Below are 25,525 nucleotides of genomic sequence, written 5' to 3' on the forward strand. Positions count from 1 at the left end.
TGAGAATTCAGATGATCCCGTATTGCCTTTGTATTGTGTAGGCAGTGTTGTCCATAATTAGATGAATTACTGATCTTTTGATACATAGCTGTTCTGAATCCACTGCTGCGTGAGGGGTTTCTGGCTGAACAGATGTACATGGGGAAAATGGACTCTCACTACAGGGTGATACTTTGAAAAATGAAGGGCAGTTAGGAAGGGTGGAAAGGTTACAGGATGAGGGAGATAAGTGACATGACTGGAATCAAAACCTGCTAATGGAGAGAAGACCAGAGTGCATGGAGGGGTACTCACAAACCCTTGACCTCAACATGGAACTGTGTTTTCCATTTTGGGGGGGCGTGTGTATATATGTGAACCAAAGTGGGAAAACTAGGCGATATATATTCTTGTTTATAGCTCTGTATTCTATCTGTCATGAATTCTGTTTGCTTGTCTAATGTCTGTATTTCTTTCACTTTAGGATTCGGGGTGGAGATCAGCCATTTGCCCGGATTATTGTCCTAACATGTATGAAGAGATGGAAACATTAGCCAGTGTGCTTCAGTCAGATATTGGTCAAGACATGCGTGTTCATAACAGCACGTTTCTGTGGTTCATCCCTTTTGTTCAGTCCCTCATGGATCTTAAGGATTTGGGTGTGGCTTATATAGTGGAGGTTATTCATCATCTGCACTCCGAAGTCAAAGATGTCCTCAACCAAACAGATGCTGTGTGTGACAAAGTTACTGAATTTTTTCTCCTAATTTTGGTGTCCGTGATTGAGCTGCATAGACATAAAAAATGTCTGCATCTGCTGTGGGTTAGTTCCCAGCAATGGGTAGAAGCTGTTGTAAAATGTGCCAAGCTTCCTACCACTGCATTTGCACGGAGTTCCGAGAAGTCATCTGGAAATTGCTCCAAAGGAACAGCAATGATATCATCTCTGTCATTGCATTCAATGCCATCGAATTCTGTGCAGCTGGCTTGTGTGCAGCTGATTAGAAGTCTCCTTAAAGAAGGTTATCAGCTTGGGCAGCAAACTCTATGTAAGCGATTCTGGGATAAGCTCAACTTATTTCTGCGTGGAAATTTATCGCTAGGTTGGCAGTTGACTACTCAGGAAACCCATGAATTACAAACTTGTTTAAAGCAAATTATTAAAAACATAAAAGTCAAAGTACCTCAATATAACACTTTTGTGGATCTGAGTCCTGCATGTAAAAGCTCTCCTGCATCTTACAGTAAAGAAGAAAATGAACAAATAGATAGGAAGTCTAATAAAGACCTGTCCTGTCTAGAAAGCTCCAGCCCAACATTTCCTAAAGAACCAATGAAAGCAGAGACCTATAAGATGCAAGAGAATGTGTTGATCAAAGCAAGTAACACTGTAGAAGAGGATAATGAGCAAAATTTTATAAAAGACTGGAAACTAGAAGATCATGTCCCAGCCGAGTCATGCATAAAGAAGAGTAGTAAAAACCTTTTCACTGAAAAAGGTCAAGATCACGTTAAAAAAAGTACAGGGAAGCAGAAGTCTGTGAAAGAGAATTGTACTTCAAGGAATGATCCAGAAAGGGGATGTGACAGAGGAATAATCATGTCAACACGTTTGTTAACCAGCTCTAGCACTGAATCTCTGGAGAAGGCATCCACATCAACTGAGGATTTCTCTTTCAAGGATGATGCTCTTGGCAAAACCTCAAAATCAAAAACTAAGGCACGTAAAGATGAAATCTGTGCTAAGTTATCACATGTAATAAAGAAGCAACACAGGAAAGGAACTTTGGTCAGTAATACTGGTAATTTAGAGGAAAACCTAGCTGTGTCTAACATTGACAGTTTCTATTCAAGGAAAGATTCAGGAGGTCAGAAAGGGGACGGCTTTATGCACAATCTCTCTTTAGATCCTAATGGCCTTCTGGATGATAAAAATGGGGAACAAAAATCTCAAAACAGTTTATTGCTGAAAAAGAAACCATTGAAGAGTGAGGAATTAGATATTTTCTCGTCCCATGAAAACAGCTATCAAATACAGGAATGTCACATTGATAATAAAGATTTGGTCTCATTTACGGAAGTGACCAACACTTTTGTGAAGAAAACTTCTCCCTTCAAAGATCCTGTGACTGTTCTTGAATCAAGAGATAAGGAAAGTAGCAAGAACACTAGTCAGTTGTCTTCTCACTTGAGAGAACAAGCTCTTGGCCTAAGTCCTCAGTCTGACACCTTAACAGATTCTCAGGTAGACAGAGACCTCCACAAGTTATCTTTAATAGCTCAGGCCAGTGTTATTAAGTTCCCATCAGATTCAACTCAAAAAAGCTCATCCCAGTTACAAAGAAGAGTGAAAGATGGCAGAAGGCGTTTCCTGGCTGACCAGAATAATACTGGGGAAGCCTGCCGCGGCCAGATTATTATTATTTCAGATTCTGATGATGATGACGATGATGATGAAATCCTGGGTTTTGAGAGACATATTAAGCAAGATAAAATAGGCATCAAGAAAGAATGTCCGGAGCAGCATACTTCAGTAGCTAATGCGAATGTGGAAAAGAAGCTAATAAAGGAAGAGGAGACAAAGTCCCTTTTGCAGTTTGAGGAATCGGATTCTCAGATTTTTGAGTTTGAAAGTCCAGGTGAAGTGTTTTCTGTTTGGCAAGATCAGGAACCAGACAAGAATTCAGTTCAAGAGAATGAGAAAAATTCTTGTTCAGCTGACATAGCTGATATCACAAATGATTGGGGTTATGAAACAGATTATGTATCTGAAGAGGTTATTAAGAAAGTAGCAGAAGGCATTGAAAAACACACAGAACCGCAGAGCAGTATTTCTGTTGGGGAAATTCGTGAAACTGAAGTAAAAAAACGTAAGCGAAAACGATTTGAAAAACCTATGGCTGAAGATCATCCAAGACCTTCACCTTCTGATAGAAATGAGGACCAGCCTGATATTCTTAATGAGAGAAGTGTGACTGAAAATGATTTTAAAAGTGTGGACCTAAGGACAAGTCCCAGTTCAAGTGTTCAGAGAGACAAAGACACTACAGTTGCACTAAAGAAGTCTTCTCCAAAGCTTCGTTCTTATTCCAAACCCATTAGGAGAGTCCCACTTTCTAAAACTCCTAAGAAAACGCATTCAGATACCAAGAAAGGGCAGAGTAAAAGTTCAAATTACATCAGTTGTAGGACCACTCCTGCTATAGTTCCACCAAAGAAGTTGCGCCAGTGCCCTGAGCCAACTTCAACAGTTGAGAAACTTGGTCTAAAGAAGGCTCCTCGTAGGGCATTTGAGTTGTCTCAGCGATCTCTAGAGTATTTAGTTCAGTTACGCGACCATGGCAAAACTGTTGGAGTGGTTGATACTAGAAAAAAGACTAAGTTAATTTCCCCTCAGACTCTCTCTGTGAAAAATAATAAGAAACTGCTGACAAGTCAAGATCTTCAGTTGCGAAGGCAGATGAGATCCAAATCACAAAAAAATAGACAAGGACTTTCAGATTATGAAAGTAAAGATACTACAAGAGCAGGACCGTGTGCAGCACAGAATTCTGACATACTTGTCCCAGAATCAGATGGTTCAGATTATAGTTCTAAAGGAGGAACTGAGGTGGTTGCTAACACCACTGGGAAACAGTCAATAAAACGTGCATCTAAAGAACCAGAACCCATGAAAACAAAATACGTCTCTCAAGTGACAGATGATACTTGCCTCTTGAGCCCGTGTGCTTCTGTTGTGTTAAATGGAAGAATACCAACAAATGAAATAAATGTCTCTGCTTCAGCCAACCCCTTAGGTGGAAGTGACCCAATAGTACATCGTTTAGAGTTGGCAACTTTGAAAGACGGAGAGCTGGACTCGAACAGTGATACAGAAGATGAGAATATATTTCTGACACAGCACAACCCTGAAGATATGGATTTGTGTTCACAGGTGGAGAACGGTAATGAGAAACTCATTGAAGTAATTCGTGGCAAAGATAAAGCACAGGTGGAAGAAGATTCTGTAAGTCGGCCTCAGTTGGAATCTTGGAGTAGCACAAAATGTAAGTACAAAGATTGTGTTGAAACACCGAAAAACCAGGGTGAATACTGCGCAAAACACTCTGAAGCCAAAGCAGCCGATGAAGATGTATTTCGTAAACCTGGCTTGCCTCTTTCTGCATCTAAGCCTTCGAGACCTTCCACTGCTAAGATTTTTAGCTCAAGTAGTACTTCACGAATTGCTAATCTTTCCAAGTCTTTGGAAAGTACCCCTGCACTTCCACCAGCTCTAAAAAATAAGTCAAGTGGGGCACAGGCGGTTTCGAAAGTCCCACAGCCAGCCTCTGTGTTGTCTCCAAAGCTGGCGGGTGAAGTGAAGAGTTTGTGCAATGTTCTTCATCCTCAGACTCCAAATAATTCCAACAGGCAAGGTTACAAACTGACGTTTGGTGAAAGCAAATCCTTCTCAGCTTCCACTCCAGTCAACATTCTCTTGTCATCACAGTCCATCTCTGACACCTTTGTCAAAGAGGTCTTAAAATGGAAATATGAAATGTTTGTGAACTTTGATCAGTGCGGGCCCCCAGCAAGCCTTTGTCAGTCCATCTCAAGACCTGTGCCTATCAGATTTCAAGATTGTGGCGATTATTTTAATGTTTTTTTCCCTTTGATGATACTGAATACTTTCGAAACAGTAAGTATATTTTAATTGTATACTTGCCAAGACTTTGAAGTTGCTTCTTTTTTTTATTTTGGTAGTGATTAGAGTATAGTTAAAATAACTGACCTAGTTTTGATTTAGTTGGAGCTTTGAGATTATATGTTGAACGGACGTTTATGCCAGACACTGTTCTAGTTGCTGGTGGTACAGAAGAATACTTTCTTAACCTCTGCCCTTCTGGGGCCTCTAGACACAATTCAGAGTGCTAATGAACCAAGTCCAGAGGTAGCACAGGAGTGTTTTTTGATACAGAGGTAAGGGAAGACTTCTCAGAGGAGATAATTTCCCTTCTACATATATTTTTAAGTGATAACAAACCTTTACTGAAGTTTTCTTGAGGAGGTGGCATGGGGTAAATTACATTGAACAACACAAAGCAGTAAATCCTAAATTCCATTTTAGATATCTGTCTTCCCAGTTTCTCACTCATCCTAGCAATTGTTCTCTCCCTTCAATCGCCTCCCCTGTCTCAGTGCATACTCTGGTTCTTCTGTCTTCCATACTCCCCCTGGTGAGGATTGCCAAGTAAAATACAAGATTCCCAGTTAAATTTAATCTCAGAAAAACAGCTAATGATTCTTTCAAGTGTAAGCATCCAACCTGCTTTGAAAACAAAGCAGGTTGGGGTGAGAAGTTACATTTTTACTTTTTCAAGTTACTTAAAAGAAAAAAAAAATGAGTGTGTAACAACCTGAATTTCTTAAAAACATAAGCAAGAACACTGAGATAAATATTTGTGTACTCATTCACCTGCAGGTATTTGGGTGGCCCATACGTGTCAAGTTTTTATTACAGGCCTCTGCCTTCTGAATGTGATAATTTCAGATTAGGAGAAGGGCCCTAGTATATCTAGCACAGAGGGCATAGGGCATTTCTGACAGAAAGGTTCAATAAGAAATAAGTGTTTACACTGGTACCAGAAGGAATCCAGCATGAGAAGTATATTCCAGGCAAGGTGAGGGGAGATACTAAGGGGGGAATCCCGCTCAGCATGTTGAAGGAAAAGGAAATGTATCACATGAAGGGGCAAGTGTGCTACGTAAGATCATCAAGTAAATTGTGAATATTTGTTAAAAAACTTGAATCAGAGCATCCTTAAAATATACTTTATATCAATTTATGCCCTCAATTTTAGCCATTGTTGTAAGTTTTAGTTTAATAGTTTAATAGTATTTCAAAAGCATTAGAAACAACTAACTGACAAAGGATCTTTAACATCTCCGTAATAGCAAAGTGAAATACTGATGTAGTATTAGGAGAATTATTTTCTTCCCATAGAAATATTCTTAGCTTAGTGAGCAGTATATGTAGTTAAATGTGCTTGGGAAAATAAATTTTATTCATTTTGAAGCTAATTTTTTCTTTAGTCTTTATTCTTCCTGGAAAATTCGCTGAGAAGCCATTCACAGCCCTTAAATTTAGGACAGATGTATTTTTTATTTACTCTTCCCTAAATTAAGAGCTAATCCTATATTCTTTTCAGGACATTTTTGTAGCTCTAGTCTTTTCAAAACAGAATAGGCACAAGTTCTATTTATATATACACAAGAGTTTATTTTTTATGTTTTATTTTTTATTATTTGAGAGAGAGCACAAGCTGGTAGAAGGGGTGGTTGAGGGAGAGGGGGAAGCAGGTTTCCCACTGAGCAGGAAGCCCTGACATTGGGCTTGATCCCCAGACCCAGAGATCATGACCTGAGCTGAAAGCAGACACTTAACTGACTGAGCCACCCAGGCACTCTCTACATATACAAAGTTTGAAATAGTCAAATACTTTTGTAAAAAATGGCACGTACCCCTCATCCCCTCAGTAACCATTTTTTATTCTCAGTGGATCCTTTTGATGTCTGCTTTCTACTTCCATATTTCTAAAATGTATCACTCATGTGACATCTTAATTTTTCAGTTTTAGGCATTTTTCTGTTGCTATAGGAAGTACCCTTTTTTCCAACCCTGCGTTTGCACACATCTTTCCTGCCCCTCATCCTCATTACAGAGCTGTTTTATGATTTTTAGGTCAGTGTTTGTTGTTTTGACTTTATAAAAGGTATCCTTTTCTAACGGCTAAGTCATATAGTCTGCTATATGTTTATGCCAGACCTAACTACTTTTCCTTTCCTTCTCAACTCTTGGCTTTCTCTGGATTTACTATCTCATTTAACTTTCTGTATACTTTAAGTTAGATTCAGACTCTCTTGGATGTTTAAATCTCTAATGGTCAGGTACATGAAGTAATCTGTAAGTTTCATAGTCTTGGTTTATGGTGGTTAACCCAGAGGACTCCCCACCCTCATCCCAGGCCTTGTGTTTCCTTCTTTCCTGTGTAGGCTCTCTTTCTCTTGTGCCCCTAGTCGTCTTTCTTAGTTATGCCATCATTTTAGGAAGGTATAGCCTTCCAGCTTCCTGAGAAAGGATGTGTGGATGATAAAGTTTTGACACCTTTCATGTCTTAAAATGTCTTTGATTTTCTCACTTTTTCTACTCTCCATCTCACTTTTCTTTTTCTGCTTTATTGGAGGCTTTCTCACCTATTGAATTTTTTTAACATACTTTGAGTTTCATGGGACTCTTGGTCTCTAAGGATTCTGTTTTATAGGATCTTGTTCTTTTCATGGGCATGGCATTTCTTTATTGTCTGCAATTTGTTAATGATAGTTTTAAAGTTAGTTAAAAAAAAAGTTCTCTTTGCGTGGTTCCTGTTCCCCCAGTTGCTTTTTGCCTGTTCATTTTAGTGTATACAGACCTTTTACATTAACTCTTCAGATAGCTAATGATTTGCGGTGATCTACTCACAGTTAAGAACAGGACACTGAAAAGCAGATAGGAACATTATTCATAGTAGCCCAAAAGGGGAAATAACCCAGATAATCCATTAGCTGAAGAATGGACAAAATACTAATGTCCATACAATGAAGTGAAATTCAGTTCTAAAAAGGAGTAAGCCATTATCTGCTGCTTTTACATGTTCATTGATGAACCTTGAAAAATTATTATATATTATAATGTAATATTATATAATATATATTGTTACTGTTACTATTATGCTGATATCTGCAACTAATACTATATGTCCGGTATACTTCAATGAAAAAGAAAATATATTGGTAAGTGAAAGAAGATACAGATGGCCATATACTATAAGATTACATTTATATGGAATGTCTAGAATAGGTAAATCCATAAAGACAGAAAGTAGATTATTGGTTACCAGGGGTTGGGTGGAGGAGGGGAAGGAGACTCCCAATAGGTATAGGGTTTATTTTGAGATGATGCAAGTGTTCTGGAATTTAAGTAATGGTGATAGCTCAATGAAATAGTGAATATACTGAAAACCACTAAAAGGGTACACTTTAAAATGGTGAATTTTATATTGTGTGAAATACATCTCAGTTTGTGAAAATGCTGTAAATAAAAGGCGGGGGGATGAATTTAAATAGTGATGGGTTAAAAGAGATGCTTAAGAATACCTGAAACTCCTCCTGTGCTAAAATGATCCTTTTTATTGCACTGTGCAAGTTAAATGTGATCTGAAGGACACCAGAACATGGTGGAACCCAGCGTTAATTTCATTCTTTGTGTGAAGATTGTATGATTCAGGGTAGTTACAAATCTGTTTTGTTGTGTATAAGATTAAAGAGAAGCTCTGAGTGAAAGGGTAGGACAGTTAAGTGTTAGCATTTTGTCGTGAAGCCCCATCCCCACACTTACATGTCAACATCTGTAGGCTTTTTTCCTCTCTTAAGTGAGGTCAGATTTTCCAAAGGATCTTCAGATATTTCGCCTGGAGGGGGTAGGTCTGATGGGGAGCTGACCAGGGAGCTGACTGAGGGATGAGGGTCGGGGGACAGAGGGAAGGGGGGCCCGGCATTCAGTGTAGAAGCATTTGGCTAATTGCCCTCTTTGTCAGTACCGGATCTCCACCATACCTGCTGTCTCCAAGGCTGAAGACTGTATTTTACCCTCTCCGTAGACAGAATCTCTGCAGCGTTTTGTGGGTAGCAGTGAGGGGCTGTCTCCCTTCAGTCCTCCTTCCAGATCAGAGGTCTCCATCACATAGCTTACCGGTTGCAGCTTGGCTTCTTGGGCTTTCTGAGTCCGCTACCGTTCATCCAGCTGCTTTTCAGCTTCCAGCATTTTGAGACACGTGTCTTATGTTCTTTGTCCTAAAGAACTAATCCTGTTTTTAAAAATTTCTTTGGTGGAGCACCTGGGTGGCTCAGCAGGTTAAGTGTCTGCCTTTGGCTCAGGTCATGATCTCAGGGTCCTGGGATCGGGCCCCGCATTGGGCTCTCTCTTTGCCTGCCTCTCTGCCTGCTTGTGATCTCTGTCTGTCAAATAAATAAATAAAATATTTGAAATCACACAAAAAATATTTCTTTGGTGTTTTGGTGGGGTATCAAGAGGGGTGAACAGGGAAATGGCTGTGTTCAGGCTCTTTCTTTTCTTTTTTTTTAAAAGATTTTATTTATTTATTTGACAGGGAGAGATGACAAGCAGGCAGAGAGGCAGGCACAGAGAGAGGAGGAATCAGGCTCCCTGCTGAGCAGAGAGCCTGATGTGGGGCTCGATCCCAGGACCCTGAGATCATGACCTGAGCTGAAGGCAGCGGCTTAACCCACTGAGCCACCCAGGTGCCCCAGGCTCTCATTTTTATTTGAAATTTCTTCTTCCTTTTTTAACCATACAGCTTAAGCAACATTGTTTTAGCATTTCTTTCTTTTTTTCTTTTTTAGATTTTATTTATTTGACAGAGAGATAAGTAAGCAGAGAGGCAGAGAGAGAGGGGAAAGCAGGCTCCCCACTGAGCAGAGAGCCCGATTTGGGGCTCCATCCCAGGACCCTGAGATCATGACCTGAACTGAAGGCAGAGGCTTAGCCCACTGAGCCACCCAGGCACCCCATTAGCATTTCTTGTGTTTATTCAGGCCAACAGTTATTGGTGGTATTAAGATGCCTTGATTTTAATTTTTACTCTAATGAGCCACAGACTGTGGCGTCAACCACAGCCCTGGACCAAGGCTCATTACCCTCATTCTGATGGAATTTGACTTCATAATGTTTGTTAATAGAATGCTGTTTGGTTGGTATCTTATTTAGGACATAAAGCATATTTAGTCACTATGTCTTACTGCAGGTGAAGTGACATTATGTAAATTAACACTTGGTGCAAAAGACAGATGAGAGCAAATTCAAGTTCTGGCAATATGAGTCTTTTATTATACTGATGTGCCTGATAGAAGATACATTTGTTTTTTAATCCTTACATTTAATGCATAAAAGGATTAGACAAATGTTTGCCATTTTGGCAGGTTCCCCTTTTTTGGGGGGTTGTGGCAAATGCTCCTTTATCTTAATGTTTATATTTGCTGTCCTTGTCTGCAGTTCTCTTCTGTTACCAGGCTCATTGTAGGTTGTAGGATAGGGAGCAGGTAGGAAGAAAGTGCTCTTCTTGGGTCCTGACTTCGATTGTCAGTACTTAAATCCCCTGTAGTGAAATTGCTTCTTTAGCTCATCTCAGATTGTAATTTATTCTGAGAGGAAGCAAAACAGGTTGATATAAATCACACTTGGAAACTGCTCTTGAGACCTGGCAGGGAGCTGCAGAAGAGCATTCTGTATAGGGTAGAGGGGCATGACAGGAATGTGATGCTTTGAGATGGGGACTAACTGAGCATGTATGAGCAGAGAGATTAGGCTGGTTTGACTGGAGTGAAGGAACTGAGGGGAAAAGGGAAATATAATAAGATTGGAGAAGTAGGCAGGAGCCAGATGGTATATGGCCCTGGAAACTATGGGTTGGGGTTTCATCTTCAGTTTAGTGAGAAAGTGATGGAAGATGTTTAGTTGGTGTTAGGGTGGGGGGTAGTAATACGCAGTAGATTGCAGGTTTTTACCTATCATTCTTGGTTGCTCCATGGAGAATAATCTGGAAAGGCAAGCATAGATGCTATATAGATGTGTTAAGGGGCTGTTAGAGTAGCCTGGGAGAAAGGCAATGGTAGTTTGGTTTGGGTGGCGGCTGTGGAAGTAAAGAGAAGTGAAGTCATTGTGGGTAAATTTTGGAGATTTATTGATGGAATGGATGTTGGAATTCAGGAAAGAGAAGATGATTCTGAGGCTTTTGGCTTAAGCATCTGGTTAGGTGATGATGCTGTTTACCGGGCATCACATGCATTTGGGCTAATGGCAGTCTCTTCTCCAAGTGACATCATAGAAGCCAGAGGGTTGTAGTTGAATGTGTTAGATGAATATATATTGTGGGAAAGCCTAGGGGCAGGTAGGACATGATGTGGTCTCAGAGTGGGAAAGAAATGATAGACCAGACTAGAAGAACTGCCACAGATGGGAGTTAGAGTGGATTTTTTACTTTGCCCTTTTTTCCTTCCTCTCATCCTGCTGGGCTAGAACACTGCTTTGATGTTACCTTGTAGTGCAGAGCAGAAAAATTGTAGCTAGCTCATGTCTGCCAAAAGTAGTAGGTAGCATTAGGGTTGTTCTATAGCCCAGCCCATATGAGGCAAGAATTCCTGGATTCTTGAAAGTTCTCATCCCTGGGACTAGGTTATTATAACCAAGGGAGTCAGAGTTTGAAAAACATAAGTCCTGGGATAGATTTGCTGATTATAATATTACCATGCTCATTCCATGAGATATGTTCCCCCCCATTCCCCCCTACCCCATTCATAAGCAGAGGCACAAAAGCTAGAGTGGTGTTGGGATTTAGCTGCTTTCCCTCCTCCCCTGCCCCATGTACCTTTCCAAGTGATGTGCCTAGTATCAGTGGGGAGTATGAATTCAAGAGGGGGAAAGATGAGTCTCCTTGGAGTACAGTCACTATAAGGGAAAAGTAGCAAACTGGAAAATACAGAGAAGATAAAGCAAAAGTATTGGAGCAGGCAAAAAGATTTTAGTCCTAAGCACGTTAAGTATTTTCAGAGATAAAGGAGAGAACATGAAACACGAAGCAGGAGAAACTGTAACAATGCAGAGAAGATAGTGTGGCTGAAAGAGATAATAGTTGAAATCAAGAATTCATAAGTGGCATGAATAATAAATATACACAATTTGAGGAATCAGGAAAGGATGGAAGTGGGAAATAAAAAAGAAAAGGTACAGGTTTGGTACAAGTACAGTTCTGTGTGTAATAAGGAGCTCAGGAGGGAAAAAATGAGCTGAGATGATAAAACTGGAAATTTGCCAGTTAAGAGTTTGGGTTGAGAGGGTTCTTATATAGAGAATATAACTAAGCACACATGTACCATAACAGTTGCAGCAAGACCTTGATGTACTAGTCTTGCTGCAACTAGAATGTACTGAAGAGGCAAGTTCCAGTAGTAACACTCTCTGCCAGAGGCATGCGTAAAAAGAGCTAGAAAAGTTAAAATGAAAGAAAGGAAAAAGAGGGTAACAGAAGAACATGAACAAAAGAAAGCAGGACTGCAGTTTTACAATCAAAATTAAATGTGAAAATAATTCAGAAACACAAAGACAGGTACTCATAGAAGGAATATTAACCCATTAAGAACATAGAACCAACCATGAGCATGTGTGGACGCAGTGGTTTAATCTCAAAATATTCAAAGCAGCAACTGAAAGAGCAGTTGACAATGACAATGCCATTGTCATTGTCATTGTCAAACAGCAGTGAATAATTAGAAGCGTCATAATCCTGATCATTTGCAGATGGTATCACTATCTACATAGAAACTCCGGTAGAATCAGTAGTTGGGTACAAGGTTGATGTGCAGAAAAAATGTTCCTTTATAGCTGTAATAATTAGCTAGAATGTATGAAAGAAGTATCAGTTATAATCAGACCCAAACTGCAGACATGTTAAGAGCTTAGCAGTGAATGCATGAGGTATTTATGGAGAACATTTGAGTCTTAACTCTATTTTAAAGGCCATTAAGAAAGAGTGAACCAATGAAGAGAGGTACCATGTTCATGGATAAGACAATTTAACATTGTAAAAATATGACTTCTCTTGGAATCTATACAGTTGATACAGTTTCAGTTAAAATTCCAGCAGGATTTTTTTAAAAGCTGCAGGGAGGGACAGACTCCCCGCTGAGCAGGGAGCCCAACTTGGGACTCTGTCCCAGAATCCTGGGACTATGACCTGAGCTGAAGGAAGATGCTTAAGCAGCTGAGCCACCTAGGTGCCTCCAAGCAGGACATTTTTTGAAGAGCTTTATAAGCATTTTAAAATTTATGTAAAGAATAAAATATTTTAGGGCGCCTGGGTGGCTCAGTGGGTTGGGCCGCTGCCTTCGGCTCAGGTCATGATCTCAGGGTCCTGGGATCGAGTCCCGCATCGGGCTCTCTGCTCAGCAGAAAGCCTGCTTCCCTCTCTCTCTCTCTCTGCCTGCCTCTCTGTCTACTTGTGATCTCTCTCTGTCAAATAAATAAATAAAATCTTTAAAAAAAAAAGAATAAAATATTTTAATAGTCATTTTGAAAAAGAACAGCATAATGGGGAGAGGGGACACTCACTCACCTTATTTAATATGAAGACATATTTAAAGCGTTGTAATTGGAGGGCACGGGAATGGGCAGACAACTCACTGAAATGGAACAGAGATCCTTTAGCTCCTGAGACCTACCCCCACCCCCGCCCCCCCAGCCTATATGACAACTTAAGGATAAGACAACTTAGGATAGACTGCCACAAGTCAGCAGGGAAAGGATAAATTGTTAGATAGTACTGGGAAAATTGGCCTACTCTAGTGGGAAAAAATTAGCCCACCTTACTGTCTAATAGCATAATAGAATCTTCAACTAACACGTGTATTTGAAAGAATTATATGAGAGAATAAACAGTATCAGAAAACACATGTCAGTTTAGGTGACTAAAGTCCTAAAAACCCAAGAAGTATTAAGCACAAGATGAAAAATTGGGGTTTTACCCTGTCAAAGTTAAAAATTTTTCAGTGAAGGACCCCATATTCTTGGTTAACAGATAGGAAGAAGAGTTAAAATATTCCCAAAGTGACAAGACCGCTAGAATATACAAAAAGCTTTTGTAAATCAACAAAAAAATAATGTGGAAATCAATAGAAGATGGACAAAAACTAAAACTAGCCATCCATCAAAGGGAAGACTAAATGGTGAATATACGTAGTGCTGCTCTAACTCACAAAGAAGAAAAGTACATTAACAGAGTAGTGAGCCAAAGTTTGTGATCCCAGCTGACCTCTTAGTTTCAGACTGAGGTGTACGCATCAGAACACACATGTCCATCCCTGGGGATCTGTTATTAAAAGATGTTATTAAAAGGATTGTTTACAGAGCGGGAACCAGTTAGGTTGGATGAATAAGATATGGCAGTTCTAACTGCAGTCAGTAGCAACAGACTCTTAAGTACTGACTGAAAACAAGTAGGCACGTTTACACTGCAGTGTCCTTTGGGTAAATATACACCGCACTGGATTTTTTTAGTGATGCTCCTTCTAGACACAGAGTGAGTGAGTGTGGAGGGTGGAAGTTCTGGCCTTGTGGGTAGAGGGAGAGAGTCCTTGCGTAGACTGTTGATGGGAGTACATCTTGCACTGGAGATGAAATCTGTTGACCTGACATCAAAAGCAAGGAGGCAAAAAGAGGGCAAGGAAGTAATCTTTGAAAGTGGAGTATGCCACCTGGATGAACCATTTTGGTGGGTTGGTTAGGACAGAAGCCAAGTAGAAAAGACGGGAATAGCAGGACTGTTTTTGGAAGAGGAAGGGGAGCAGAAAAATGGGGCAGTAGTTGGATGGTGATTCAGGAATTAAAGAAAGGTTTGTTTTGTTTGCTTCGTGGGTTTTTTTTTCCCCCATTAATAATCTTTATAAAGCATTGTCAGATTTACAGCAAAAGTGAGGACAAAGCACAGAGTTCCTATATTACCCCCCCCCCCGTCTCCGCATGGTTTGGGTTGGTTTTTTGTTTTCCAAGAAGTAGGTCAAGGTGTATGCTGATAGGAAGAAGCAATGAGCAGGAAGAAATTGATGTAAGACAGTGGATAACTTCAGAAATTGAGTCTTAAGGAGGAAAAGAGGGATTCAGAACAAAATTAATGGGTTTGCCTTTGACTCTGTAAAGAAAGGGAAGACAGGATGTATGAGTATGAGTGGCAGTTGCTTTGTAGGTTTTGGGTTTGGTTCTGTCTTGTAACCTGTAAGGCAGCATTGGTTGTTGGGAACCACCATTGCACAAACTCCTTTTCTGCAGTGAAATAGCTGTTATTTTAATAATGGGATTTTTTTTAAATCAAGAGAATGATCTTAACCATCTCATAATCAAAGAAAATGTATGTAGTGGTAACATTTTTATAAAAATATAATGTTAGAATATTTGATCTGAAAAATTACCAAATTTTTAGAAACCTACAGTTTTATACAATAATCCCATTCTCTATATTTATTGGAAAAAAGAAGGCTGGTGTGTCCTCTGAGGACATGGCCTGGCTGGACATGTCCCCCCACCCCACCCCCGCCCAGTGTAAAGAAAAGGGACACGGCATGTTTGAAGTTACAGTGTGTTGTATGATATTATAGCATTTCCGCTGTTCTGTGATAATTTGAAGAGCCAGTGTTAGTTTCTGTTCAGTGTGTTGTAAATGTTCTACCCAGGGAGCTTACTTTCTAATTATACGCACGATTATTTGTCCTCCCTAGGTGATTTCTTACACACTTAATACTGCTTTGATGGACCACAAGCATTCACTTACTTGAACCTTTAACTACTATTTCACTTAGTGTGAAAATATTAGCACATGCCATTCATGATGTTTCAATTTTTGAAGTCTAGAAGGTTATGAAACAGATAAAACTGTAACTTCATCAAATGTACAAATCAGTGTATATATGGTATATTGAATATATTCATTAGTACTTTTTTTGAGTTTCTCTGTACTTTCTCAATAAGTTTGGCCTCTAGTATGCCATTATAGCTTGATGATCAGAGATCCTCTTTATTTCTGGCTCCTAAGGTTGCTTTGGAAATTAAAAACCTGCACATGTTTATAGCAGCTTTACTCGTAATTGCCATAAGGTAATTATTTTTATTAAACTATTTTTAGAGTAGTTAATTGGTTTACAGCAAAACAGAGCCGAAAGTACAGAGTTCTCATATATTCCTGTCTCTACATGCATGCATGCCCTCCCTTTACCAACATCTGGTGCCGGACTAGTACATTTGTTAGAATTGACAGATCTGCATTGACTCATTGATTTCCATTAGGGTTCACTCTTGGTCTACAGGTTTTGACAAACGTGTGATGTCCTGTGTCTACCATTATAGTATCATACGGAATAGTTACCTGCCCTAAAAATCTTCTGTGCTCTGCATGTTCATCTCTCCCTCCTCCCTAATCACTGACCGCCACCTTTTTCACTCTTCCCATAGTTTTGCCTTTCCACAATGCCATGGAGTTGGAATCCTCCATTCTTCAGACTGGCTTCTTTCACTTACTAAGCCTTTTTAAAAAATTTATTTTGAGAGAGAGAACATGCACGCTCATGATTGCGGGTAGGGAAGAGGGGGAGAGTTTTGGATTTTGGCCATTCGAATAGGCATTTAGTGGCATCTCATTTTAATTTTCAGTCTCTAATCGCACAGGATTGTGGACATCTTGACCAGTGTTTACTTGCCATTGTATATCCTCTTTGGGGAGGTGTCTCTCAGGTCTTTTGCCCATTTTTGGGTGACTTATCGTTAAGTTTTAAGGGTTCTTTATAAATTCAGGGTAATAGTCCTTTATCAGGGGTATCTCTTGCAAATATTTTCTCCAGGTCTGTGGCTTCTCTTCTCATTCTCCTGACATTGTCTTACTCAGAGCAGAACGTTTTTAATGAAGTCCAGCTCATCAGTTCTTTCTTTCATGGGTCATGCCTTTGATGTTACATCTGAAAAGTCGTCACCATATCCAAAATTCTCTAGGTTTGCTCCTATGCTACCTCCTAGGAACTTTATAGTTTTGCATTTTACATTTAGATCTCTGATCTATTTTAAGATACTTTTTTGAAGGGTGTAATAATCTGTGTCTACCTTCATTTTTGTGAGTGCCCAGATGTTTAGCACTGTTTGTTGAAAGAGATTGTCTTTGCTCTGTTGCACTGTTTCTTGCTCCTTTGACACGTTGACTGGGATTAGATCATTTATGCAGCTCTGTTTCTGGGCTCTCTGTTGTGTTGCATTGATCTCCTTGTTTATTCATTCATCAGTACCACACATCTTGATCACTGTAGCTTTACGGTAAGTCTTGAAATTGGGTCCTCTGACTTTGTTCTTCAGTATTGTGTTAGCTAGTCTGGATGTTTTGCCTCTCCATATAAACTTTAAAATCAGTCTGTTGATACTTTGCTGGGATTTTTATTGGATTGCATTGAATTTATACATCAAGTTGGGAAGAATTTTTCACATTTGGACAGTATTGACTCTTACTGCCTTTGAACATGGAATATCTTTGTTTATTTAGTTCTTTGATATTTTCCATCAGAGTTTTGTGGTTTTTCTCATATAGCTCCTACATGTATTTTGTTAGATTTATGTTTAAGTATTTCATTTTGGGGAGTGCTAATATGCATGATTGTATATTTCAAACTCCACTTATTTATTATTAGTACATATGAAATATTTTTGTACTTTAGCTTATATCCTGTAGCCTTGCTAGTCTGTTGATGGTATGGATTACATTAATTGATTTTCGAGTGTTGAACCAGTCTTACATGCCTGGGATTGATTGCACTTCATTGTTGTGGTGTGTGATTCTTTTTTATACATTGTTGGATTCCATTTGCTAATGTTTTGGTGGGGATTTTTACTTTTATGTTGGAGATACTGAGATACGGTTTTCTTTTCCTGTAATGTCTGTCTGGTTTAGTATTTGGGTAAAATGTTGGCCTCATAGAATGAGTTAGGGACTACTCTACTGCTTCTGTATTCTGGAATAGAGAATTAGTATAATTTCTTCCTCAAAAATTTGGTAGAATTCGCCAGTGAAGTCAGCTGGCCTGGGTATTTTCTGTTTCAGAAGGTTCCTTTTTTTATTGATTGAATTACTTTAATAGATGTTGGCCTGTTCATGTTATCTTTTTCTTGTGTGAATTTTGGCAGATTATTTCTTTCTAGGAATAGGTCCATTTTACCTAGGTTATCACATCTGTGGTGATAGGGTTGTTCATAATATTTCTTTATCACTTTTGTGTCTGTGGGATCTGTAGTGATGGCTCTTCTTTCATTTCTGATATTGGAAATTTGTGTTGTTTTTTCCCTCAGCCTGGCTAGAAGCTCATCATTTTTATGATCTTTTCAAAGAACCAGCTTTTGGTTTCATTGATTTTTCTTACTGATTTCCTGTTTTCAATTTCATTGATTTCTGCTCTTTTATTATTTCTCTTTTTATGCTTGCTTTTAATTTAATTTGCTTTCTAGTTTTCTAGAAACTACTTTCCTAAGGTGGAAGCTTAGATTACTGACTTTCTAATATATGCATTCAGTGTGGATAAACTTCCCTTTAAGCACTGTGTCTGCTTTTCACAAGTTGTGTTTTTCATTTTCAGTTAGTTCAATATATTTTTCAAATTTCCCTTGAAATTTCTTTGACCGTGTGTTACTTAACTCTGTTGTTCAATCTCCAGATACATTGGGCTTTTCCAGTTATCTCTGTTGTTGATTTCTAGTTTAATTCTGTTATAGTCTGGAACAGACAGCGTATGATTTCTGTCCTTTTAAATTTGTGAAAGTGGATGTGGTCTGTTTTGCCATGTGATCTTGAAATGAATGTATGATCTGCTCCTGTTGTGGAGTAGTCTAGATTTCATTTGTATCTGGCTGATTGTTGGTGCTTTTGAGTTCAGCTGTCTTTCCTAATTTTCTGCCTGTTAGATCTGTCCATTTCTGATAAAAGAGTGTAAAAATAATTTTTTCTTGCAGTTCTGTCAGTTTTTGCCTCATTTATTTTGATTCTCTTTTGCTAGGCACACCTGTATGAAGGCTTATTGTGTCTTCTTACCCATGTAAGATACATGGACCCATGTATCTTGGTGACTTATTTGTCCCTCACATGATGCCCCTCTTCATCCCTGAGAACTTTCCTTGCCTTGAGATCTGCTCTGCTGGAAGTTAATATAGCTACTCCCTCTTTCTCTTCTTTTCTCTCTTTCTTTCTTCGTTCCTTCAAGTGTTTATTAGAAAGTATAGATAGTAAGTTTTTAAAAAAATTCTATCTGACCAGTTACTAGCTATATTGCTTTGGGCATGTTATTTGAATATTAGTTTTTTCCCCTAGAAATGGCATCTACTAGCAGGTGCAGTGGTGTTAAGAAGTACATGGAGGGGCACTTGGGTGGCTCAGTGGGTTAAAGCCTCTGCCTTCGGCTCAGGTCATGATCCCGGGGTCCTGTGATCGAGCCCTGCATTGGGCTCTCTGCTTAGTGGGGAGCCTGCTCCCCGCCCCCCGCCTGCCTCTCTGACTTCTTGTGATCTCTGTCTGTCAAATAAATAAATCTTAAAAAAAAAAAAGTACATGGAAATTGCCTTGTGTGCTATGATTTCCTTTCTACTACTGACTGTTAGCGTGGTTATCTTTCTCTGTCCCTTTACTTTTTAAAAAAAAATTTTTAAGATTCATTTATTGAGAGCACGCAGAATGAGGTGGGGGATAGGCAGAGGGAGAATCTTAAGTAGGTTGTGCTGAGCACAGAGCCTGACGTGGGGCTCGATCTCACAACCCTGAGATTAACAACCTGAGCTGAAACCAAGAGTCGGATGTTTAACCAACAGCCACCCAGGTGCTCCTCCATCCCTTTACTTTAATCCTTAATGTGTCTTTACTTTTAAAGTCAGTTTCTTGTAGACAGTGTATAGTTGGGTCTTATTTCCTGATTCACTCTCACAGTTTATCTTTTATTTGGTGTATTTAATCATTGACATTTAAGGCGACTATTGATATAAGTGGATTAATTTCTACTGTTTTTTTCCCTTTTTTAGAATAAAAGAGCACGTACATGAGCAGGGGTGGGGAGGGGCAGAGGGAGAGAGAATCTTAAGCAGGCTCCACGTCCAGCCCAAGGTGGGACTCAGTCTCACAACCCTGAGATCATCACCTGAGCTGAAGTCCAGCGTTGGGCACTTAACTGAGCCACCCATGTGCCTCCCTGCCATTGTGGTTTTTTGTTTTTGGGATTTATTTTTAAAGATTTTTATTTATTTGACAGGGAGAGGGAACACATGCAGAAGGAATGGCAGGCTTCCCACTGAGCAGGGAGCTCCCCCCACCCATGCAGGATCCCAGGATGCCGGGATCACTACCTGAGCTGAAGGCAGACGCTGAAAAACTGAGCCACCCAGGCGCCCCCGCCATTGTGGTTTTCACTGAGCATTTTCTATAATGCCATTTTCTCTTTCTCCTTAGCATATCAATTATTTTTTACATTTTTTATTGGTTGCCCTAGAGCCTGCAGTACATATTCACAACTAATCTGAGTCCACTTTGAGTTAACACTTCATGGGTGTGTGAGTACGTCGTGATAACAGAATAGCGCCAGTTCTCCCTCCCATCCCTGGCATCGTTGCTGGCGTGTGTTTCACTTGTGTGCGAATACACACATAAACGTACGTGATTGAATAAATCATTGCTATTATTTTGAATAAAACTATTAGGTTAGTTAAGAATAAGAAACATAAAGGTTTTAATTTCACCTTCGCTTATTCTCTGATGCTCTTTGTTTCTGTAGATCCCAATATGCTTTTCCTTCTCAAGATCTTTTCTAACATTTCTTTTTTTTTTTTTTTTTTTTTAAGATTTTATTTATTTATTTGACAGAGAGAAATCACAAGTAGTCGGAGAGGCAGGCAGAGAGAGAGAGAGAGAGAGGGAAGCAGGCTCCCTGCTGAGCAGAGAGCCCGATGCCGGACTCGATCCCAGGACCCTGAGATCATGACCTGAGCCGAAGGCAGCGGCTTAACCCACTGAGCCACCCAGGCGCCCTCTTTTCTAACATTTCTTGCAAGATAAATTTAATGGTGACAAATACCCTCCATTTTTTTTTTTTGAGAAAAAGCCTTTGTTTCTCCTTCACTTTCAGAGAATAATTTTGTGGGTTCAGGGTTTTATGATGGTAGGTTTTTTCCTCTCAACAGTTTAAATATTTGCTTCACTTTCTTCCTTTTTACATGGTTTCTGAGAATTTATTTATTTATTTTTTTATTTTTTTAAAAGATTTTATTTATTTATTTGACAGAGAGAGATCACAAGTAGGCAGAGAGGCAGGCAGAGAGAGAGAGGAGGAAGCAGGCTCCCTGCTGAGCAGAGAGCCCGATGTGGGACTCGATCCCGGGACCCCGAGATCATGACCTGAGCCGAAGGCAGGGGCTTAACCCACTGAGCCACCCAGGCGCCTCGGTTTCTGAGAATTTAGATGTGATTCTTATTCTTACCTTTTCTGCTCAGTAGGTAGGATGTTTTTCTACACTGATTTCTTTCACGATTTTTTTATCTTTGCTATTTCAGGTTTCTGAAGTATGAGTACGATACGCCTATGTATAGTTTTTGGCATTTGTTCTGTCTGGTGGCCTCTGAGCTTTCTGGATCTGTGATTTGGTGTCAGACATTAATTTGGGGGAAACTCTTGGTCATGATCGCTTCAGGTCTTGCTTCTGTTCCTTTCACTCCTGCTCCTGATTGTCCCATTTCTTTGGCCCTTGCCCGCAGTTCTCGGGTTTTCTGTTCCGTCCCCTGGTCTTTGTTCTCCTTGCCTCGCAGCTTTGATGGTTTCTGTCGCCAGATCCTCAAGCTCAGCAGTTCTTACCTCAGCTGTATCCAGTCTCCTGACGAGCCCACCAGAGACTTCATCCTTCATCTCTGTCAGTGTTTTCTGGTCTCTGGCATTTCTTTTGATTCTTAGAATTTACATTATCATCTATTCTTTTTTTTTTTAAATAGAGTGAGGGAGAAGGAGAGAGAGAATCTTAAGCAAGCTCCATGGCCAGCATGGAGCCCAAGGCGGGACTTGATCTCACAACTGTGAGATCATGACCTGAGCTGAAATCAAGAGTTGGATGCTAAAATGATTGAGCCACCCAGGCCACCCCCATTATCATTTCTTCCATGCTCTACTTTTTCCATTAAACACATAGTATATTAATTACAGTTTTTAAAAAATTTCCTGGTCTGGTAATTTCAACATTCTTGCCATACCTACCTCTGATTCTGATGCTTATTCAGTCTCTGTTTCTGGCCTTTGTTGAGTGACCTTACAACTTTTGTTGTAAGGCGGACATGATGTAGGTGAAAGGAAGAGTCAGCAGTAAGCCGGCCTTTGGTAATGTGGTAAGCTGTGGAGGAGGGGGACCTTTCTGTAATCCTGTGATAGCCCCTCAGTCTTCTGGGGAGGTTTGGCTCCTGGACTAAGAACCATACACCTGCTTCTCAGTTCCCCCCACCTCCCTAGGGGGGACAGGATGGCCAGAATGGGCTGCAATTGGTTATTTTTCTTCCCTCAAATAGTTCTATTCTGGTAATAAGAGACTTTCTCCAAGATCAAGCCTCGTTAAGATCGAAATGTTCTGGTATATTTCAAAATGGTTTATTTCCTCCTCCTTGTGCTGGAAGCATGAATGGGTTTTCTCCATTACTTGCTGTGAGGGCCAGAAGGACTCCTTAGAGGTAGAACTCAACGAAGTGTGGGGTTCCCCTTAAGATGTGTTCCCCGTAGAGTAGTTATCTCTCAGAGCTGTCCACACTGAGCCTGAACCAGCCCATCAGTTCCAGTTCAGTGTTTCCTCTCCTGGCCCTGAGCTTCGGGCTCCTGTCACTTGTGATGATGGGAAAGGTTGACTTTTTGGCTTGCTTTTTACTCATTAGGATCAAGTAGTGACTTCTAAGTTCCTTACATGCCAAACTGGAAACCAGAAGTCACAAATGAATTTTTCATATTCTGCCACTTGGGATTTTAGGTTCTGGGCTTTATTTGTTACTTGTTTGGGGAAGTTTTGCTGTTTAGAATTGGCTTTCCAGAATGTTTTTGCTCTCTTAATATGCCTTTTTACTTTGTATAGGTGGCACAGGAGTGGATCAGCTCTCCAAACAAAGAAAAATTCTATCAGTTGCATTTACGAAAATTTCCTGCTGATTATAAAAAATACTGGGAGTTTGTGGGTAAGTTCTTTCTTCTGTAATTTAAAATACATAATAATTGGAGATTTCTGTTGAGGAAACATTATCGTCATTTGAATTTTCTGGGACATAGATTTCCTAAGCTGAATTTGTAACCTCTTAAAAGGAATGTTTTAAGCCTTAATTAGAGGGGTGCCTGGGTGGCTCAGTCGTTAAGTGGCTGCCTTTGCCTCAGGTCATGATCCCAGGGTCCTGGGATTGAGTCCCACATTGGACTCCCTGCTCAGCGGGGAGCCTGCTTCTCCATCTCTCACTCCCCCTGCCTGTGTTCCCTCTCTCACTGTCTCTTTCTGTCAAATGAATAAATAAAATCTTCAAGGAAAAAAGAAGTCATAATTAGAATAATTACTGGGACAGTTATGAATGTAAAATTCATGGTTTTAACCATTCTGTAGAGTATCACAGGCCAGAGTGGAAGCTGGACATGGAAGATATGGTGAGTGAAGGGAGCTTGACAAGATTGGTTGGGGGAGGGCGTCCCCAAATAATAGTGTTGATAGATTCTGAGTAAATCTTTCTATTTGCTCATTTCATCATTGGTCTGAAACACATATCATACTTAGGCATTAGTTATTAATCAACCATTCAGAACTCTTTAAAACAAGAAGTACAAATCCTCTTTTGCCTCGCCCTCTTACCCCCAATCCATCCTGCGCCATAGAGGCAGTGAAGATAAAAAGGACGTGTGTGTATATTTTGGAGGAAAGGTATTAATATGTTCATTGTAGGACACTGAAATAATATTAGCAGAAAAATAAGTATCACCAATTCCAATCATTCCAAGATAGTCCTATGAAAATAGTAGTGTCTATCTTACTGTGAGACTGTCTACTCACCAGTGTGAGTTGTGCATATGTGAATGTAGTAGGGTCATTTTACCTATACGTTAATGACATTTTTCATTCATTCAGCAAATGTTTATTATCTTTATAGTACCATAGGATATAATTTTAGATGCTAGGTATATAGCTGTGAAGAAAACATAAGATTCCTGCCTTCATGAAACTTAAATTTTACTTAATTTTATTTAATATATTGTGTCTTTTCAGAGTTCCTACGTAACAGTATATTTAATATTTGTGGTTATTCCATTGTAAGTATATTCTACAAATCACTTAACCAGTGGTGTCTAGTTAGACATGTACATTGCTTATAGTTTTCCCTGTTGTGAACACTAGGTCAGACAGCGCGCATATTTTACGACTTGTTCCCTATTGGCTCTGCCTACCAAAAGGAACATCAGTTTCACTTCTAACAGGAAGATATAAGATGTAAGAATGTACATCTCCCTCATTTGCTAGCTTCAACTTTGTTTTCCAGTTTTATGAATGTAAAGTATATCTCATCTGAGGTTATAATTTTGTTCCCAAATCTTTTTTGATCATGAGTATTCTTAGTGAGGGGAATGTGCCCTTCTTCCTCCTCCTCCCCCCCCCCTTTTTTTTTTAAGATTTTATTTATTTGGAGAGAGAGTGCAGGAGTGAGGGGAAGGGCAGGAGGAGCAGAAGAGGGACAGAAGCAGACTCCCTTCTCTGCAGGGCTCCATCCCATGACCCTGAGATCAGGACCTAAGCCGAAATCCAAAGTTGATCACTCAACCTACTGAACCACCCAGGCGCCCCCCACACACCTTTTTTTTTGTTAGGAATGTTGTTTTCCTCTTAATGTATGTGCGTTGTAAATTGCTTTTTGTAGTTTGTTACTGATTTTGAGGCACAGTTTCTACACATGTTCAAAACTGTACTAATTTCTTTATGGTTCTGACTTCGGGTTTTTATTGTTAATTTTGTTTTTTGTTGTTTTTTAAGATTTTTAAAATTTATTTTTGTGAGCGAGAAAGAGTGTTCCTGAGCATTGGGTGGGGGTGGTGATGGGGCAGAGGGAGAAACAGACTCCCTGCTGAGCAGGGAGCTCTATGTGGGGCTCAGTCCCAGCACCCTGGGATCCTGACTGGAACCAGAGGCAGATGCTCAACCCACCGAGCCACCCAGGCCTGAGTCTGGTATTTCTCGTAGTAGTTTTGTATTTCTTTTAAATATTTAAATCACAAATTTATCTGGCATTATCTTGATCATAGTATCTATTCTTTAACTTCTTTCATTTAACCTGTGTGTAAACTTGATCAGTTTTGTGTGGCATCACAACGTTCAGTGATTCACTAGGACAACTCACAGGAATTAACATATATTCATGCTCATGGTTGTGACTGTTATGGTAAGAGGCTGCAAAGCAGAATCAGCAAGGCGGGAAGCACATTTGGGTGAAGGACAGACTACACCGGGAGCAAGGCTGAGAGTCCTCTCCCAGTAGAGTCGCATGCAGTGTACTTTACTTCCTAGTACTGAGCTGCACAGTGCATGGCTTGCAGAATGTTCCCTACTAGGGAAACTTGTTGGAGGTTCAGTGCCCAAAACACCCTCTGCCAGCCTAAATTCCTGACTTCAGAAGGATAGCAGGCGTTTGGCACAGACCATATTCTTTTTGCAAACACTTGAGGCACAGCGAGCCATTCTCATTAGCAAATGATAATCCCAGGATCGAGGATCCCACATGCCAAGGGCCACCCTTGTATGCAGACCTTTCTAAGGACAGCAGCCTTGCATGTGCTATGTTAAGTCCGTGACACAGCATTTCATGAGCAGTGCCACTGTGATGTTCCTGTCTCAGTGTTGGTGTGAGGGCATTTT

General features: G+C 40.0%; 1 protein-coding gene across 6 annotated transcripts in view; it reads left to right on the forward strand.

Annotated features, from left to right (window-relative positions):
* SETX (senataxin) overlaps positions 1–25,525 on the forward strand; it is an 86,367-nt gene that overhangs the window by 23,330 nt on the left and 37,512 nt on the right. For all 6 annotated transcript variants that reach the window (XM_059410468.1, XM_059410471.1, XM_059410472.1 and 3 more), the window contains 2 exons: positions 464–4,657; positions 22,721–22,820. In XM_059410468.1, coding sequence (XP_059266451.1) covers positions 464–4,657; positions 22,721–22,820 — 4,294 coding nt within the window. The remainder of the gene's footprint in view (positions 1–463; positions 4,658–22,720; positions 22,821–25,525) is intronic.

This window comes from Mustela nigripes, chromosome 9 (assembly GCF_022355385.1).
Source record: "Mustela nigripes isolate SB6536 chromosome 9, MUSNIG.SB6536, whole genome shotgun sequence".
Lineage (NCBI taxonomy): Eukaryota > Metazoa > Chordata > Mammalia > Carnivora > Mustelidae > Mustela > Mustela nigripes.